Source organism: Syngnathus acus, chromosome 9 (genome assembly GCF_901709675.1).
Source record: "Syngnathus acus chromosome 9, fSynAcu1.2, whole genome shotgun sequence".
NCBI lineage: Eukaryota > Metazoa > Chordata > Actinopteri > Syngnathiformes > Syngnathidae > Syngnathus > Syngnathus acus.
Genome location: NC_051094.1, coordinates 3,026,913 through 3,045,576, shown reverse-complemented (window position 1 = coordinate 3,045,576; position 18,664 = coordinate 3,026,913). Strand labels below are relative to the sequence as shown.

Genomic DNA, 18,664 nt, shown 5'->3' with positions numbered 1-18,664 from the left:
ATTTATTACCTTTATGAATTTTTTTCAACGAACCTTAATTAACGCGGCAGTACACGTCATCACTTAAGCCCCGCCCACTCTATGTGTTTCCCCCGCCCTCCGATTGTTTCAGTCATTGTCCATGTAGCCTGCGTGCTAGCCATAAAGTAGCGCTCTAAATATACGTTAAATGTGTTACACGCGCATCTAAACTCGTTGGAATTACAACCAAACGTTTGAAAAGTTGACGACTCAGCCATGAGCAAGCGAAAAGCTCCACAAGAATCTTTAAACGAGGGAATAACAGACTTCCTCGTGGGTATGTGAGATCGAAAAAGCTAATCGGCAAACTATGCTAACACTAGCCACACTGACGTTTTGTGTTTCTTGGGTATGAAAAACTTTTGCATGCATTGCGCTAACTTGCATGAAATCTGGAGAGATTGAAATGAAGGCCAAAATTAGATCGTAAACGGGTCTGGTTTTCCTTTCCAGACATGTTTTAAACGCCCCCAAACTCATTTAAAGTGACAGATTAGTGTACCTAGTCATTAAATGGTTAAGTAAGTTAAGTAATGGTAAATTAATACTCTCATAATCTTGTGTTTCTAGAGCTGGCCAACTACGAGAAGAACGTCAATAGGGCAATTCACAAGTACAACGCTTACAGGTAATACAATAATGAAGACAAGAAGATCATGAATGGAGGATTTATTATTGTGGGCTGTATTTGTGCCTTATTGTTTTTTTATTTTAGGAAAGCAGCCTCAACAATTGCCAAATACCCCCAAAAGATTAAAAATGGCGAAGAAGCCAAGAAACTGGTACGTGCAGCCAAAAGGGATGTTGCGACATCATTCGCAGCATTTGTGATGTTTAAAACGGTATCTCTAACATGATCGATTATTTTCAATTCCTTTTTACGCGTGTATGCAGTATATGTTCTGTTCTATCGAATGTCTGCATCATGATGTCCTCTCCATTCTAGTTTTCATGTTGCTACGAATGTATCTACAGGATGGCGTTGGAGCTAAAATAGCTGAAAAGATTGATGAGTACCTGCAAACGGGAACCCTACGGAAACTGGAAAAGGTATTCATTGTGTTTCAATACAATAACTATCACAGACAGATGTTTCTTTATTTTTATTTTACGCTTCAGATTCGAAATGATGACACCAGCTCTTCTATTAATTTTCTCACAAGAGTCACTGGAATTGGGTATGTTTTAGAAATGACTTGAATACAATGAAAACAAATCAAATAGTCACAAATTGCTTTTCTCTGGTGTCCACCTTAGCCCGGCTGCAGCCAGGAAATTTTTTGAAGAAGGCGTGAAGAGTCTTGAAGGTTGGTTGAGCAAGTAACTTACTCCAAACATCTATTTCAGATTCTTGCTTGATGTGTGTTAATTTCATTTTGCTTTTGTGTGTTTAGACTTGAAAAATATAGAACACAAGCTTAATCATCATCAGCAGATTGGGCTCAGGTAAATTTGCTGATTTATACGCCAAATAAGCTTCAATCTAAAAGTTGCTAAATGGATCCTTTAATCCTGTTCAGGTATTTTGAGGAGTTTGAGAAAAGGATTCCAAGAGCTGAAATGGAAAAGATGGAGGTGAGGTGGGGTGTTAGCGGGTCCTCCAATAAAATCATTTTGACATTCATATGATATTGATTGCAACGATAACAATGGAAATGATTTGAGTTGATGGTCTACAAAATGATTTGGAATTTTTGGAGACTAATCAAGTTCTCAAGGCAAAAAAACAAATGTGCTCTTGTGCAGGCACTTATCCTAGAAGAGTTGACAAAGATTAACGGTGACTACATCGGAACAATCTGCGGAAGTTACAGGAGAGGTAAAAACGTCCTGCGCCCTTGCTTTTGACACACTGTCGATTCTGAGCCCCCCCGTTTGAAATTTGCAGGCGCCGCATCGAGCGGTGATATTGATATCTTGCTGACCCACCCAGACTTCACCTCTCAGACCGAGAAGCGAGTAAGCCTGTTCTCCAAATGCCAAAGGTGCTGCTGACATGTAAGCTTATTGTTAAAAACTTGTTCTTCAGCCAAAGCTCCTCCACGCCGTGGTGGAACATTTGGAGTCCGTCGGCTTTGTGACCGACACTCTCTCCAAAGGGGACTCCAAGTTCATGGTGAGCCGCTTGCTCTCCTTCGCATGTTCTGCGTGTACACGCAAATCAATTCTATTGGCTCTTGTTTTTCGCAGGGAGTGTGTCAGCTGCAAAAAGGAGATGAAGATGAGGAAGAATATCTTCACAGGCGGATTGATATCAGGTGCTACAATTATTTATAATCCCCTCCCTTATGTATTTTTTGATATTATTAACCCGGTCCTCTTCCCACTACCTCAAGGTTGATCCCCAAGGACCAGTACTACTGTGGCGTTCTGTATTTCACCGGGAGTGATATCTTCAATAAAAACATGAGAACTCACGCTTTGGAGAAGGGCTTCACACTCAATGAATACACCATACGGCCACTTGGGGTCACTGGTGAGTCTTGAAAAAAACCTAGAAATTTGAATGCCCCATTATGTAATAATGTAATAAATTGTCAATTATTTATTACTAAAAATGTTATTCCACAATATTGTACTTTGTAAAAAAAAAAAAAAAAACAGTCATGACATATTTAAATTGAATGTAAATAATGACACTTGGCTGTTCCCTCTGGGGGGCATGTAATACAGACATAGAGAACCCAATGAAGAAAAGTTTCCAAAACCATTTGACAAGCAATTGTTCCTCTTTGTTGCTTTATTGTAGGTGTGGCAGGGGAGCCTCTATTGGTGGAAAGTGAGAAAGATATTTTTGATTATATCCACTACAAATACAAGGAGCCAAAGGATCGCAGCGAATAAAGACAAAGAAGGCTTTTAAATCTAGAAAATGGGCTATTGTGACACATCCGCCAGCATGCATAGGTGGGTGGGTGTGAAGACCTCCTCCAGTCCTCATCATAATTTTTGTGCCCCGGCAGTACACAGTACAATATGTTTTGTTGTCATCAAGGTTTAGCAAAAGAGCTGCATGAATATTTGAAATGGTGCTGTAGAATTAAATTGGGTGAGGACATGACAAACCGTTTTTTTATTTGAAATTGTAAATGCTTAAAGTATTGCTTGTGATGACTATGTACTACAATGGGGTTTTGATTAACTTGTGTGTGTTTTTAATGAATTACTGGCTATTGTAGTACAATAGTATAAGACAAGTAAGTATGTCATATTTAGGGCTGCCATACGATTCTCATTTGCAATGTCATTTTCTTTTCAGGACAGTGATATTTGATATTTGAAACTACTTAGTTCACTGTGAGTGAAATGCTACAATATCATTTTCTTTTGACCAACATGTTTTGTGGATTCAGGAAAGTCTTGCAGGGCTACAAAATAAAGACATGGGGAAAAAAATGGGAAAAGTTTTGAAATGATTAATAGTTAAGTTTATGTGTATGCATATATATATATATATATATATATATAATTTCTAAATATAACTCCTTGATTTTACTCGTAATTAAGAATTTCAAAGGAGCAAGCCATGCTTAACTTCAATTTATATTCCTAAAGAAACTACATCAGTTGTCGTCGAAGACGAGCTCATGGTTTCCCTGGCAACGATGGGCCGCAAGGCATGACGGTCTGAAATAAAATGCAAGGAGAAAGACCAGAGAGACGGCCCGCTGTCAGCCAATCACGTCACCGATTGCCCGGACATCAGCCAATAAGCTTGACGCAGCCTCAGCGCCCTAGAACCACACACACCCACATTACTGTCGTGTGCATCACTTCGCATGAGTTGGACGCTCCTGGACGGCCTTTCGGTGTAAATCTAATCGAGCACCAAACAAGAGACTAGTAAGTTCATTTAAGAAAATTGACCGTGGTTGCTTATAAGAGTCATACGTTTTAACGAAGAGTGTGTTTTGTTTTAATTTATTAAATCTTGTGCACAGCTTGATGTCGCGGTACAATCAACAGCTCGCCCATTTTAGCATGTGAAGCAGCTACCTTTCCTTTAACTATTGCTTCTTTTAACAAAATGTCGACATCCCAAACGATATACTCGGGTTACTACTAACATGCTGCTTTGGGTGTCGTGTGTGCATTTGATGCATGAACGCGCCTTCGGCGTCAACAAGGTCAGCTACGTCAATTTTTTCCCCCCCGTTTGTTTTGTTTAAGACTATAAAAAAAGTTAAATGGCGCTCTGGCGTCTCCATAGAAACAACTGAGCGCGCGCATCCACTCACACCGCCGATGGTGGAAGTTATGCAATCCAAGTGGAAATAGCACGTCCAAATATCCCCGTGTCTTTATGTAACGACAAATTGGTCAGTGACACTAAAATGAAGTCACGCATTAATGTTTTTTTTTTTTTTGCATTCATCTCCCAGGGCGACCATGGGTGATAGAAAAGCAGTAATCAAGAATGCTGACATGTCCGAAGACATGCAGCAGGATGCTGTGGAGTGTGCCACCCAGGCCCTGGAGAAGTACAACATCGAGAAGGACATCGCTGCCTATATCAAGAAGGTATCAAACTCAGACCAAGGCGACATTAACCCACCTAAGGCTTGTGAGCAATTTAAGGCTGCCTGATATGTTAATGCAATAAACGTAATTGTCAGAAATTGGAATGTTTGATTACATCAAAATTAGATGGGCTTCATATAATTGGACGTTGTGATGTAATTTACTCACACTCGACTTACCATGATGTAATGCACATTTGTTTTCACCATGCATAAAAACAATACTTTAATTACAGCCAGCCTGACGCTCGGAGATACTGACAGCTCAATAATGAAATCGATCAAATTTTAAAGGCTAAAAAGTCCCAAAATAGTTTCTTTGTCCCTTTTGTACCATAAGTCACAGGTTCTTTGTAGTGCAAAGTAGCCATGCTCTTTGTGTCAGAAAATATGGAAAGATTTAAGTGCACCGGTTGTGCTTTGTGTTCTTCTTGACAGGAGTTTGACAAGAAATACAACCCGACCTGGCACTGCATCGTGGGAAGGAACTTTGGCAGCTACGTGACTCACGAGACCAAACATTTCATCTACTTCTACTTGGGCCAGGTGGCCATCCTGCTCTTCAAATCTGGCTAAGAGCTCACTCAACATTGTAACACGCACACACACACAATTACAACTATGACAGTTATTGACTCAACAAAGGCATCCATTCCAAGGTGTGGCTGAGGACGCTGCCTTTTTGTGCTTTCTACTTTTTTTGTTCTGAGGATTAAACTAATGTGGCCATCTAAAAACAAATCAAACATGTATTTATTTTTGTCTGTTACATTTAAATGTCTTTTTTAAATGATGCTCCGCATTCAGTGCCTGTTCAGTGTGTACTTTTAAATTATTAATCAGTTAATGATTTAAAATGTAAAATAAATGTCCAGACCGAGTGGCTGTGTATGATCAACTTTTATTAACGCACTTAGAAAACCAGCTTGTGGGGAAACATGCCGTTTGACAAGGAAAAGTTGTTAGTTAAGGAAAAGTTACCACGCAGGTATCCTCTGAGCTGAGGAACTTTCTTGATAAGTGGCAAGAGCTGGGAGTCAACAGCCGATCAACTTCTATTAACGCGCTTAGAAAACCAGCTTGTGGGGAAACATGCCGTTTGACAAGGAAAAGGAACCGCGCAGGTATCCTCTGAGCTGTGGAACTTTCTTGATAAGTGGCAAGAGCTGGGAATCAACAGCCTTCTGATCCTCCTTCCTCTGATCTGTCAACTGGTATTTCTACACACGGGAGAAGATGTCATTAGCAATCAGTCCACAAGTTCTTGGAACAAACCAGACCCCAGCAGGGTTTATTTACCTCCTTCTCGGTGTCAAAAATCTCCCCCTCCTGGTGACGGGGTCTCCTCAGCCTCTTCTTCTTGAAGTAAACGTCATTGAGCGTTTCGGGGATTTTCATCTCGGTGATGTCTACTTTGGTGGTGGTGGCAATGACAAACTTCTGATGAGCCCTGCGCAGGGGGACTCTGTTCAAGACGAGGGGGCCTGAAACAAATGAGGGGAGCAATTAGTGTTTGTACACCTGTAATTCAAAACTAATGCTACAAACTGAAGACGTACCGGTGACTAGCAGCAGACCGCTTCCGAGCTGCTTTAGGAAAACCACACGCTGCAAGAGGAAAAATCCTTTATTTGGGATATTTATTTGCTACTTAATGACACAAATGATAGTCTAACAAACCCAATGGGACTAAGTGGCACGGCATGTATTCAGAAATCCTACCTTCCCACGATGACGCCCCGTGAGCAGGATGAGGACAGTGCCCGGCTTGATGGAGGAGCGCAGCCTCCTTCTATGCTGGCAGAAAGGCTTTATACCATGGCTCTGCAACTTGCGGGGGACGTCCTCGGTGGGGTAGTACCGGGGCTGGAAAAAGATCCACGTTAGCCAAAACCAGGAAGTCGCCAAAACTTAACTGTATGTAACTTTATACACCAGTACTTATTAAGCGTGTTGCTTTTCTCTAAGATAGACCTGAAGCACTGCTAACAAGTCAGATGTCTGTCTACATTAAAAACAAAAAAAGGCGGAGGCAGGAATAGCTCAGGTATGGCTTAAATACAGGTGCCATTTGAGAAGTTCTGGTGCAGTACATACCATCTTGCGCAGCCTGACAACACGTGTGCCTCCATTCTTGTCACCGCCAACGGTCTTGACAATTGTGGTTTTGGGTCGGGGTTTGAGCTTCTTCTCCACCTTGATAGCGTGACACGTCACAGTTGTCATTCAATCACCGTTTGGCGGCACGGATTCACGTGCCCCCCCCTCTCACCTTTGTCTCGGTCATCTTGGTCTTCCTCTTGTACATTGCGCGGCGAGCGTACATCGCCGAACGGGAGTAACGGCCGATGCCCCGGGCAATCTCCGGGTTGCGGCTCTTGTGCGGCTTCCTCGCTGGCTTGGCATCAGCCGGCTTTGAGTCTCCCTCTGCCATCTGACGAAGGTAACACACAGTTGTCTACACGTTTATAATAAAAACGACTCGTTTAAAAAAAGACTTCTCTCTCTCCGTTACCGTAAAGCTACCACTATAGAAATGACGACTTGCCCAAGCCACGCTAATGAGCAAGCCGCGCTATCTTCAAATTTAGCTGCTAGCCGCAGAGTAGCGACTATAAATGCCACAAAAGCTTCTATTGGATCTATGGACAGGGCGACACGTGTATGTTTAATAAACCAAAGACTGAACGACACCAAGCATTGTCGACACGTTTCTGTTAGCCACTTGTCCAACGTGTAGCTGTTAGCTGGCGGCCTTTGGCTACCGATGCCTTTAGCTGAATATTCTCATCATCATGGCGTATGAACGAGTAATATCAACATGCGGCGCATCCTCGAAGATCATAGATTCATTACGTCGTATTTAAAGGGCATAGCATTGCTTCGTTGACGTCGATTATGATGGATTTTATTCGTATAGCCACACGAATGCGATGAAGCCTTACCTTGGCTAAAATGAAAAGAGCGACATCCGGGCAAGTGACGGATATAACAACGCAGCGTGATGACGTAGTTATCAAGCGTTTCTGGTCTTTGTAGTTTTACCTGTAAACGAGGACTTTTAAAAATGATTCAGGAAAAGTTGTTGGTCATGGAAGAATAATTGTGCCAACAGTTTTAATTTAAATCTAAAATTATCATTGAATGTTGATATTAAATGATGATTGAAATAAACATTAATGAATAATGATATTGAAATTAAAATTTGTAGAAAAACCTTCAACCCCAATTTTTGTTAAATATAAACCTGGCATCGTGTAATACACATGTAAACAAGTGACGCTGATTTGCTTTTCTTTTGTGATCAAGCGTATGTTTATTTGTATTTATCTGACTTTTCTACAGCTTGTTCTTACACCACGTGTACCGTAACCTTTCCCCCGCTACCCTATTAACATTTCTATTTAAAAAAAAAAAAAAAAAGGATGGACGGATGAACTCGTGTGGGTAAAAAAAAAAAAAAAAAAATCGTTTTTTCCTTTCCCTCAACCATTTCATAATTTCAATATGTCGAGCTTTAGAACTTGGATAGATCACAAAAGAATCTTCCAAAATGTAATTTATTTAGATCAATTAACAAAATATGAGATGTCAAGTACAAATGAGTGATGGAAATACATGGCAAATGTATATTATTTATACATAGACATGCCATGTATGCATTTTAATGTGAGAAATTGCCCATAATAGTTATGTAATGAACTTATTAAAGGAAGGCAACGCTGGACTGCAACATATATCATACATTATTTTTCTCAAAGACAATAGACTGATGTTGCAAATGGTTAACAGAAAACCACAACCTTGATTGTAAGTCACAATCTTTCGAGTGGTAGGCCTACGTCCCAGAATAAACCAGGAATCATTCCTTGATGCTTACAAATAAAAATGCATTGTGGTGTGTATAGTATAGGCAGCATTTGTATGAATGTGATCATGTGACTGAATCATTTTGGCATTCCTCTTCTTAGCGATTCTGTAGCACACTCAGCACTTTTCAAGGACAATGGCGATTCCTTGACCGCCTCCGATGCAAGCCGATCCCACGGCGTACTTGCCGCCTCGTCGCCTGCCACCAAAATAAATCATTCAAGGCCAGATGAAATAACTCCCAACGACAGCGCATATTGGCATGACCAGGCTACCTGAGCTCATGAACCAGGTGAGCGGTGATGCGAGCCCCCGAAGCTCCCAGGGGATGTCCGATGGCGATAGCGCCTCCGTTGACGTTGCTTTTTTCTGGGTCTAGTCCAAGGGCCTTGGACACGGCCAGGTACTGGGCGGCGAAGGCCTCGTTCACCTGTGCGATAAGCCCGCCATCACTGCTAGCTTGTAGGGGTGTAACGATTCATCGATACACATCGATTAATCGATATAATGCTCTACGATTTATTGGCATCGATGCGAAACGTAAACATCGATTTATATCGCCGTGTTTGACCTCGGACATTAGACGCGACTTTATTTTGAAATCCAGTTCATTGTTGCTTGCTTCCTCTTTCCGGGAGCAGTACGCGGCGTGTTGTGTTGTGAGCAGAGCAGGCACGTGAAAGGGGAGCCGACAACTACGCGGCTCCTGGGCTGGTGCTATGGCTAGTGTCCAAGAAGACGAGGAAATTCGCTCCCCTTTGGGCTTCGAGTCATTCGTTTGGAAGCACTTTGGATTCCAAAGGAAAGATGGCTCAACGGACAATTAAAATTATTGTAAATAAATAGTTCAGTAATGCACTTTAAAGTTAATGGTATTACAAAAAAAGAAAGAATATTCATTTTTCTTTACTTATATGAGAAAAAATATAGGAATTTGATAAAGTGTTAAAATAAGCACTTTGTATACTACAATACTCTTGTAATTTCCTAAATAAAGAGTTTGCAGTACCTTGTTGATTTTACGTATGAATTGTTATAAATCAGGATATTGTTCTATATTTTTTATTTAAAAAAAAAAATAAAATAAAATAAATATCGATCGTGGAGCACTTAATCGTGATGTATCGTGAATGAATCACAGCAGGCTTTAAGATATCGGCAAATATCGTATCGTGGTTCTTTGTATCGATATGATATCGTATCGTGACAAAACCCGCGATTTACACCCCTACTAGCTTGCGTTTCTCATGACTTACCAAAGCAAGAACTAATATGCTAACCTTAGCGGCTAATTTTAGCAAGGCAAAAGCATGGCAACAATATACTGACCTCCACTAAATCCATGTCACTGAGTGACAGTCCTGCTTTTTTGAGCGCTTCGGTAACGGCTGGAACTGGGCCTGCGTCATTAAAATCGTTTTACTAGCTTCTTTATTCTCATTTCAAACAATCATTGTGTATTGTCGTTAGCGCCACTCACCAATTCCCATGATACTCGGGTCGCAGCCAGACACATGATAGGCCACAATTCTGGCCAGCGGAGTGAGCTTGTGTTGACCGAGCGCATCCTCGCTGGCAATCACCACGGCGGCAGCGCCGTCTGAGACACCCTAAGGAGCAGCAGCGTATTTCATCTCAAACAAACATCATCTTTTTGTAGGGTTGAGGTCTTGGTGAGGACTGACCGAAGCATTAGCAGCAGTAACAGCGCCTCCCTTCTTGAAGACGGTTGGCAGTTTGGCCATCTGTTCCATTGTGGTCTGAGGACGAGGGTGTTCATCCTGAGCCATGGACACCTTGCCTTTCTTTGCTTTCACGTCAATAGGAGCAATTTCTGCATTGTAGTGGCCAGCCTCATGAGCTGAGGGGGGAAAAAAATATGGATTTTAACATTTGTGTGCATGTGAATTGGCAGCCTGCAGGCTTCTCTAACCTGCTTTCCACCTTTGCTGCGTCTGGTATGCGTAATTGTCGCAATCCTCTCTTGTGATTTTGTATTTCTCTGCCAGATTTTCTGCCGTGATGCCCATCGGGATTTTTACGTGGAGATCGGTCAAGCCTGCCCACAAAGTGTCCTCCAGCTGTCAATCAAGGAACAAGTAAGCTTTATTAAAAAAAAAAAAAAAAAAAACGAAAAGAAAAATGACTAATCAAACCTTGAGATCGAATCCAAACTTTGTACCGAATCGGATATTGCGGACAGCGTAGGGAGCTTGGCTCATGCTCTCCGAACCACCGCATAGTACCACCTCAGAGTCTTTCACACAAATCTCCTAAAAACACACATGGAACCACAAGTTGTTTTTTTTTTTTACACCCTGGAAAAATAGTTGTGTGGGTCACAGGCCACATTACTGGTGGCAAAAGTTTTGAAATGATTTATTTTAGTCCAATTTTGTTACATCATAAAAACATTGCATGTGAGCAGGGGGGGTGTCGATTTTCAATATGTGCGGGTAATAGACGGAAATCTTTTGATTCTTATGAACATTGTGAACAAGTCAATCAATTCAGTAGTTCATATAAAATGACATACATATTTATTAAAATTATTTTAATATATTTTTTTTGGGAGATGTTAATTTGGGGCTTATAAACAATATCACTTAACTGTAGATAACTTTGTAGTCTGTTTGCGCAAATGTACAGCATACCGTCGACATGGACAAAATAACATCATTGTTTGATTTTTTTCAAATCAAAACATTATTTTCATGCGTGCCAAGGTTTAGTGGTTATGCAGATCACTCTCATTTGGTTGTGTAAATATGTGTAATGAAGTATCCAGAGAGAGTAATTATGCAAAAACACAGTTTAGTCATTTCAGCCTAAGGTGTGTTCTGGAGTCGCTCTCACCTGAGCCCCATTGATGATAGCCTGGAAACCAGATCCACACAGCCTATTGACAGTGAGAGCTGGGACCGGGATGGGAACTCCGCACCTGAGACCAACATGGCGTGCGATGTAGGGAGCGTCTGCTGAGCTCTAAAAAGAATTGAAACAAACGCAAAAACATTGCATTCCAATTGAACGCGGTTAGAATCTGGAGGGGTTAAATACGTACCTGCATGACGTTCCCCATGATGACGCTGTCAATGAGCTCGGGAGCCACGCCCCCTGCAGCAAGGGCCGCCTTGGCCGCATGCTCAGCCAAGTCCGTTGCACTGTGGTCCTTCAGAACGCCGCCGTAGGTGCCGAATGGAGTGCGCTTGGCGGCTACAATGAATACGCCTGGAAAGCAAAGTTTCAATCAATCTGTTTTACAATAAACAAGATCAGACTTAAACATCATAGTCAGGTCTTGGTGGGTTGGAGTCCGACATGTTTTCGATGTCACCCTTCTCCAACACACCTGATTCAAAGGATCACGATCCTGAACAGTTGAATCAGTGGGGATGGAAGAGGGAACAGAGTTTAGCACCAGGAACTATTTAGGGTAGGTACAGTAATCATTTATTACTCGGTAACTAATGTTTTTTTCTGGCGGGGGAGAAGTAAATGGGAACATTTTTAAGGTAAAGTTGATGTTTAATAATCTCTGGTGAGACTATTTAGGTTTGTGTTCCACAACTTTTTTAATATATTGACTTCTTGAGGTGACCTCAGCTTTCAACATAACGAATGTGACCAAAAGAGAAACCAATCAAACAAAATATATCAATTCCCACATCTTTATGGACATCGTGTATTAAATCACCACACAAAATTGTCAAACAAAGCCTTAATTTCATGCCCAGAAATTCAGACCCGCTGATCCTCTTGCCATTGCATTGACTTAATATTGAAGCTTATTTACCTCTGAGCAGTGCCATGACGACAAATGGACAGTCCAAATGATTCGGATATAAATGTTTGCCTTTGTTTGTTTGCCTGCTGGAACCTTCAACTATTGTTGTGGGTGCTCAGAAGCCTTAGGCAGTGCGACCTTTCCCCTACAAAAAAGTGAACCGGCCAGCGAGTCAAAGATATACATCGTCGAGTCTACGTACATACCGGTGGAATGTAGCAGCACAGCTAAGCGACGTCTTGCGTGGGTGACATCTTGGCGGGGACAATCTTCCATTCAAAGGCAATGTTTAGAGATATATTGTTACATTATTTTACTCTTTAGGTCTAGACGGCAAGGATGTTTTTAAATATATATTCAGCCAAAGTTTTACATACATAATTCCATGTAAATGTAGGGTACCCTGGCTCGTGTAGACTGAAAGCTCTCAAGATTTAATAATGGATAAAAATCAATAAAACAACTATTAAACCATGACTAATATTCCTTTCAGTTAGTTTCCATGTCACTACACAGCATTGTGTGCAAGCCTATGTGGCCCAATGTTTAGGCATCACTAGATTTCTTGCCCCCACTAGCTTAGCCGCGCTGTATGCACGAAACCTAAAGTAGCATAGCATAAACTATCCGTGTATATCTGTGGTTTTTTCTTCTTCGTCGGTACTGTCTTGGTCTTCTTCGACGTCGTCACCTTATAGCGTTTACGAACTATAATAGGGCACTAGTGTCATCTAGTGGTCTGAAATGATTGCTGTCAGGACACTTAAATACAAAGGGTACAAACATTTTTGTTTTTTTAAACCAATGAGTCACATTTACTGACATCCATGTTTCTTGAAGATGGTCATTTTCAAAACAGAATGTCATTGCCATTCAAAATAACTAAAAAAAAACCTCAGATAAAACAGAATTTCCAGTTTGAGATAAATAGATCTAAGTAGTTGAATAAAGGCAAATATTACATCATCCCAAATCCAAATGATGGGTAAATATATAAGTACTGTAGCTCTGAGCTCAAATGCAAATTTGGGGCCCAGCTGCACACAAGTGGTGGGACCCCTTCAAATTTGCTGAGGTCATCTTTGAGGTGAAGCGTGCACAATGTAAAAAGAATGGGTCCTAAGATTGACCCAGAAAGTGGGCCAGACTATAACTCACAGTGGAACAACCAGAAAATCAAGTGCATAAGCTAAACATAACAAAAAAATAATGCATCTGAATTGACACTGTTGAAGAAAAGCAAGTTTTTTCCCACTCTGTTTTTGCGGATCAACAAAATTCTTGCACTCCAGTGTGAGATCTCATGTGTATTACCATGTTTACCTTTTGAGTGAATCTTTTACCACACTCAGAGCAATGAAAGGGTTTTTCTCCTGTGTGCGTTCTCATGTGTTTGACCATGGTTGCTTTGACAGAGAACGTTTTACCACAAGTTAAACAACGAAAAGGTTTCTCCCCAGTGTGCGTTCTCATGTGTATCTCGAGATTGACTTTTCGAGAAAACGCCGTACTACAAACGGAGCAAATGAAAGGTTTTTCTCCTGTGTGTGTTTTCACGTGTGACGCCATATGATGCCTTTGTGAGAAGGTCTTACCGCAAGTTGAGCAAGCGAATGGTTTTTCTCCCGTGTGCGTTCTCAAGTGCGATACTAGACGATGCCGTTCCGAGAAGGTTTTACCGCATGTTGAGCAAAGAAAGCATTTTCCCCCTGTGTGTGTCCTCATGTGTTTGACTATGTTTAGCTTGAGAGCAAATCTTTTACCACACAATGAGCAACGGAAGGGTTTTTCTCCAGTGTGCGTCCTCATGTGCGATTGCAATGTTTTCTTTTGAGAAAATCTTTTACCACAAAATGTGCAACAAAAGGGGGTTTCACCTGTGTGTTTTTTCATGTGTGATTTCATATATTCCTTGAGAGAAAACGCCTTACCGCAAGTTAAGCAACTAAAAGGTTTTTCTCCTGTGTGTGTTCTCATGTGTCTAATCATGGGTCGATTTTGAGCACATTTTATTCCGCAAATTGAGCAGCTGAAATGTTCTTCAGATGTGTGACATTTACGTGTGTGAGAAGTTTTCTTTTTAGGAGCTGCCTCCTTCTCTCCACAATTCAACTGCTTGTCCTCGTAATCTGCGTCATCCCTCAAAGGTTCTTCGATGCCATCCGTGTCCGACAGCGGCGATAACAGATTGTTCGGCAGTGTACCTCCACTTGTGCTGTCGTGGTTAATCTGCGACCACTGGGGTGTTTCATCTTCATCATCGTCACACTTCACAGAGACCACAATCACTGGCAACTTGCTGACATCCATTTGCTCCTCTTCCTCAGTGTGGAGATGGTCCTCTTTTTTGAAGTGAGCGGGATGTTCTTCCTCCTCTTCACTCTTCACAACAGGTAGTGGCAACTTGCTGATGTCAATTTCCTCTTCTTCCTTGATGTGGGGAAGCTGTGAATTGTCCTGCTGCAAAAGCGAGCTCCTCCACTCCTGACGAGCACTTGGCTGCTGGACATCTCCAGGACACAAGTAACACAAACACAATTTGGCACATGTCATGTGGGTGGGGCATATACATAATACTGTTGACTATTTCACTTGCAAAAGTACTATTTTCATGAACACACCACGCTACTGCACTTTAATATTGGTCATTATGGTGGTACTTTGAGCAGTGCCGGCTCTACGCAGGGGCGAGAGGGGGCAACGCCCCCTCAAACAGATGTCCTGCCCCCTCGAATCAAACTTTTAGAAGTGAAAAATCCGCTGATAGAAACACACGTTAATCAGCCCCCTCTCTTCTCTCATGTCGGTGCAGTGTGTGTCCTCACACAGCCTGCTGTCAGGACTCCCCGCCCCTCCGTAAACATCCAATCACTGTGAGTATGCAAATGAGGCAAGACGCAGCCAGAGAGTGTCAAGTTAGTCAGCGCGGTAGGAGTTGGAAGAAGCAGTAAAAACTCCACCAAACTCGTCGTAATGACCCGCGCGCGATATAACTAATGATTAACGACAACTCAAAAATGAGTTAATATAACATTCATATTATATGTCCCCCCCCCCGGAGAGAGTGCCACCTTATTGTGGTCAGGGGGTTTGCGTGCCTCAGTGACCCTAAGAGCAATACCAGCAGAAGCTTTAATCTTCAGGTGGGACACCCAAGCTGGACAGGTCTTAGTGTAGAGGCCTGACAGAGTGCAATCCACTTCTCCAGGTTGAGATCTGGACACACAGCTAACAACTGCCGTGTTTGAATATTTTCAGGCAAACAGTTTTGCTTTCAGATACTTGGATTTAATTATTTGTATTTACTGTTAAACGAGTTGACTGTTACTGTTAATGTAAAGAGTTGGCTGCTTTTCGCTGTTGTTCACGTCCAGAACATTTACAAAGTCACAAAAACAAAAGGAATCAAAGGCTTTTTTTTTTTTTTTTTTTTTTTTTTTTTTTCCTTTTGGTTATGCACACACGCGCGCGCGCGCCACTCCCCACGTCGCTTGAGAGTGCTTTGAGATGACTACCTTCGAATGTGACGTGTTTGACGTACTGCGTCGTGTGGGCGTGGCCTGCCTTTGGCTCGGAGCAGGGTGGACCAAACGTTCATTTTTCCTCTGTACTTGAATCCACTCGCAGTGAGGCGACTTATCATTTATTTTCTTCCGACTAGAATCGTAGCGACCCTCAGTGAGAGGGGGGATTTTCCTCCAACATGTGGGAAGAATTAAAGCGTGTTCTTCTCCTGATTGGCATATATTGGGCATGTGCTTCAGGTAAGCAATTTGTATCTTTAGTCCATTGAAACAACAGTAAAGAGCTGGAATGTACTGTACTGTGAGTTAGCACGACTGCATCTGCTTCTATTCTAACATTACGGTGCCTGAGAGAAAAAAAATAATCATTGCAATGTCACACATTTGGACGACAAACACTTTGAGGAACTTTGAAGAATCCTCATTATTCGGACACTTTGATGTAGTTGCTGTGTACGTCAATTCTCCCGGACCGGACCTTTCTAGTTATCGAGGCTTGCCTTTATCATCATTTTCCTCATTCATGTGGGAAGCTGTTGTGTCCGAACATCCGAGCAACGTGACTTTGAAATGACGAGCTAAAACCGTTGAGTCAAGTGTCTTTGCGTTTTCTTACGGCGGCAAACGAGCCCCGCTTGTGAATTTTAAGTGCGCACTGGCTGTCAGGATGACGTATTGAAGTTGAGCATATAACTTCAAAATATCCAATCTAAAATTGGCCCTTTTATTTTGGAAGCCGAATGTGTTTTTACTGGGCTTTTCCTTCCATCTCTTTTTTCCGTGTATACTTTTGTTTTTCTTTCGCTTTGTTTTTTTTTTAATTTATTTATTTTTTATTCCTAAAACATGGCCACGCTTGGAATTCAGGAGCGGCTGATTGGACTTTGTGACACTTAGATGAGTTGCACCGTTAGGGTTTAAGACACAGAATGACAACAAGACACAAGAATAATAATAAATGATATATAATAATAAGAATGATAATAGTGATAATCATGATAATACTAGTTTAATAATAATAAAAGTAATACATTTATTATTATTAATGATAATAATAAATAAGAATAATCATTTCTTACACCCCTTTATACAATATATTATGCACAAGTGTATATAGACAAGATATTTCTTGGCGCCCCTATGATACGAATATTTTCATGATTTATATGAGCTAATTATAATGAATAATAATCAATCATTATTAGTCATTATTATTAATAGTTTCTTACAGTCCTTGATAGAGTATTAGCAATAATTTCTTACAGCCCCTTTGTACAATAGATATTTCTTAGCACCTCTGTTATAAAAAAATCATGGTTATTATGATCTAAATATAGATTATAATCATTATGTTATATTAATTGTAATTATATTATTAATAATACACCTTCGTGTCTGGTCTGTTATCATCACACACCAAAAAGTTGCAACACAGTTGTGCAGTTCATAATATCGCTGTGCATCATCAAAATGTGTCGGCATAATGTTTTCAAAGATTGCAAAATTGAGTAGGAGACTCTCAATGCGTGTTCATTTCTGCTAGTGAATCGCAGGGCGCATCTGAATAATTGCATTTGCCCCTCAGAGTCCATGCTTATTAGGATTGATTGATTGATTGATTGATCGATTGATTGAGCCCGCAGTTTAAAAGCCCTTCTTCTCCATGAAACACTCAGTCAGGCCTGGCTTGCTTGGCTTTGTACTTTGATATAAGGGCGGGCGGTTGGGCTTCTTGAGCTAAGAAGGGGGGAGCGGTCCAACTGTTGCAACGTGTTCCATCTGATTGAGTTGCGTTGTGCTTTAGCACCCTCCAGTGGTGAAATGTGCGATGACCTGATTTGAGCTTAGCTCATTGGTCATCGATATGCCACACGTGCGTAACTGGTGGGTGGGGTATTTGCTGAGGTTGAAGATGATGATGATGATGGCATCTTTTAAGTGGAACAACTTGCACCATTGGTGGCTGACGACATACTTTTTGCCCCACTGTACATCTGAAGCTGAGTATCATCACTTTGGGGCCATTGTGTGCAATCCTTGGCAGGCGTAAGTGATGCTTTTATGCAAACAATCAGCAGCTCCACTTTGCTGCATGGCGCTGGCTGGACCCAAAAATGAAGGGCAGGCAAGTTTTTGGAAGGGGCCAAAGCGACAATGGGCGTTGGCCCCCGCCTCCCACCCCACTCCTGACAGAATCCTCGTGCATTTGGTTGAGATGCCCCCAATGAAGAGCACAGAATAAAAACATGCAAGTGTTCCATCAATGTGCTCTGATCTGTCCGCCTGATCCCCAAATTGTGCCTTCAGCCAACAAGTGTCTTTCCGGGTGGCTCAAGCACGACTCCAGCTGCTACAAGAAGGTGGTGACACCCAACGGTTGGCTGGGCGCCCGGCACCACTGCGTCTGGCAGGGCGGCGACCTGCTCTCCATCACCACCTCGGCCGAGGAAAAATTTGTGAAGGACACCATGGGCAAGGACACCCACTTCTGGCTGGGACTCTCCAACCAGGTGAGACGGAAGCAGTCGTGGACTCTGCAGCGACAACTGGAACTGTTTTCTTCTTTCCCCCCCAGAAATGCGACGACGTCTGGTGTGGCTTTGAAGGCGGGAGCCAGAAGCTGATCTGGTCTGATGGTGAGACAACGACATACACCAACTGGGCCTCAGACCAATTTAAAAGGTAAGACGTCACATCTTCGCATGCTGTTGTCAGGCGGACACGCGTAAAGGTTCTGGAACCAATTTTGAGAACGAGCACTCAAGGAAAAATAGGAAAATGTTCCTTTTTATAATCTACCGACAGCGCCGACGTCGCGTCCTGCGCCTACGTCAACCAAGGAGCTTATCGTTTGCCTGGGAGGTGGATGTCTGGCTCCTGCGCTTCCTCGTTGGCCTACATGTGCAAACGGCCGCAGAGTAAGTCTGCACGTCCGTGGTCAC

At 42.0% G+C, this 18,664-nt stretch overlaps 6 protein-coding genes across 6 annotated transcripts in view; 3 read left to right on the top strand and 3 right to left on the bottom strand.

The window, feature by feature from the left end:
• The window catches only part of LOC119127193, a 665,522-nt gene that overhangs the window by 633,751 nt on the left and 13,107 nt on the right, over positions 1-18,664 (top strand). The gene's annotated exons all lie outside the window — the stretch shown is intronic.
• On the top strand, positions 95-3,419 carry polb (polymerase (DNA directed), beta). Its single transcript, XM_037259145.1, has 14 exons — positions 95-298; positions 592-649; positions 737-803; positions 997-1,071; positions 1,141-1,199; positions 1,279-1,328; positions 1,416-1,467; positions 1,542-1,596; positions 1,768-1,840; positions 1,910-1,980; positions 2,051-2,137; positions 2,212-2,279; positions 2,358-2,497; positions 2,771-3,419. Exons 1-14 carry the CDS (start codon positions 238-240, stop codon positions 2,863-2,865), a joined length of 1,011 nt encoding a protein of 336 aa, XP_037115040.1. The 5' UTR covers positions 95-237; the 3' UTR covers positions 2,866-3,419.
• dynll1 (dynein, light chain, LC8-type 1) lies at positions 3,717-5,422 on the top strand. Its single transcript, XM_037259222.1, has 3 exons — positions 3,717-3,864; positions 4,404-4,542; positions 4,980-5,422. The coding sequence occupies exons 2-3, from the start codon at positions 4,411-4,413 to the stop codon at positions 5,115-5,117; spliced, it is 270 nt and encodes an 89-aa protein (XP_037115117.1). The 5' UTR covers positions 3,717-3,864; positions 4,404-4,410; the 3' UTR covers positions 5,118-5,422.
• Positions 5,588-7,001, bottom strand: rpl6 (ribosomal protein L6). The gene is made up of 6 exons (XM_037259177.1): positions 6,814-7,001; positions 6,639-6,737; positions 6,264-6,407; positions 6,101-6,149; positions 5,841-6,025; positions 5,588-5,761 (listed from the first exon to the last, which is right to left on the bottom strand). The coding sequence occupies exons 1-6, from the start codon at positions 6,973-6,975 to the stop codon at positions 5,609-5,611; spliced, it is 792 nt and encodes a 263-aa protein (XP_037115072.1). The 5' UTR covers positions 6,976-7,001; the 3' UTR covers positions 5,588-5,608.
• On the bottom strand, positions 8,021-12,373 carry acaa2 (acetyl-CoA acyltransferase 2). The gene is made up of 10 exons (XM_037259111.1): positions 12,208-12,373; positions 11,476-11,642; positions 11,268-11,396; positions 10,568-10,684; positions 10,345-10,492; positions 10,097-10,272; positions 9,892-10,021; positions 9,741-9,811; positions 8,687-8,841; positions 8,021-8,610 (listed from the first exon to the last, which is right to left on the bottom strand). The coding sequence occupies exons 1-10, from the start codon at positions 12,221-12,223 to the stop codon at positions 8,529-8,531; spliced, it is 1,191 nt and encodes a 396-aa protein (XP_037115006.1). The 5' UTR covers positions 12,224-12,373; the 3' UTR covers positions 8,021-8,528.
• On the bottom strand, positions 13,450-14,751 carry LOC119127229 (zinc finger protein OZF-like). The gene has a single exon (XM_037259099.1). It carries the CDS (start codon positions 14,749-14,751, stop codon positions 13,468-13,470), a length of 1,284 nt encoding a protein of 427 aa, XP_037114994.1. The 3' UTR covers positions 13,450-13,467.

Coding starts and splice junctions, on each gene's coding strand:
- polb (XM_037259145.1), top strand. CDS start 238: ATGAGCAAGCGAAAAGCTCCACAAGAATCTTTAAACGAGGGAATAACA. Junction 650..736: donor CACAAGTACAACGCTTACAG/GTAATACAATAA, acceptor TTTTTATTTTAG/GAAAGCAGCCTCAACAATTG. Junction 1,072..1,140: donor CCCTACGGAAACTGGAAAAG/GTATTCATTGTG, acceptor TTTACGCTTCAG/ATTCGAAATGATGACACCAG.
- dynll1 (XM_037259222.1), top strand. CDS start 4,411: ATGGGTGATAGAAAAGCAGTAATCAAGAATGCTGACATGTCCGAAGAC. Junction 4,543..4,979: donor TCGCTGCCTATATCAAGAAG/GTATCAAACTCA, acceptor TCTTCTTGACAG/GAGTTTGACAAGAAATACAA.
- rpl6 (XM_037259177.1), bottom strand. CDS start 6,975: ATGGCAGAGGGAGACTCAAAGCCGGCTGATGCCAAGCCAGCGAGGAAG. Junction 6,408..6,638: donor TTGTCAGGCTGCGCAAGATG/GTATGTACTGCA, acceptor ATCTTTTTCCAG/CCCCGGTACTACCCCACCGA. Junction 6,026..6,100: donor CGGTCTGCTGCTAGTCACCG/GTACGTCTTCAG, acceptor CATTTGTTTCAG/GCCCCCTCGTCTTGAACAGA.
- acaa2 (XM_037259111.1), bottom strand. Junction 10,493..10,567: donor AGTTTGGATTCGATCTCAAG/GTTTGATTAGTC, acceptor CTTGATTGACAG/CTGGAGGACACTTTGTGGGC. Junction 8,842..9,740: donor GTGACATGGATTTAGTGGAG/GTCAGTATATTG, acceptor CTTATCGCACAG/GTGAACGAGGCCTTCGCCGC.
- LOC119127229 (XM_037259099.1), bottom strand. CDS start 14,751: ATGACATGTGCCAAATTGTGTTTGTGTTACTTGTGTCCTGGAGATGTC.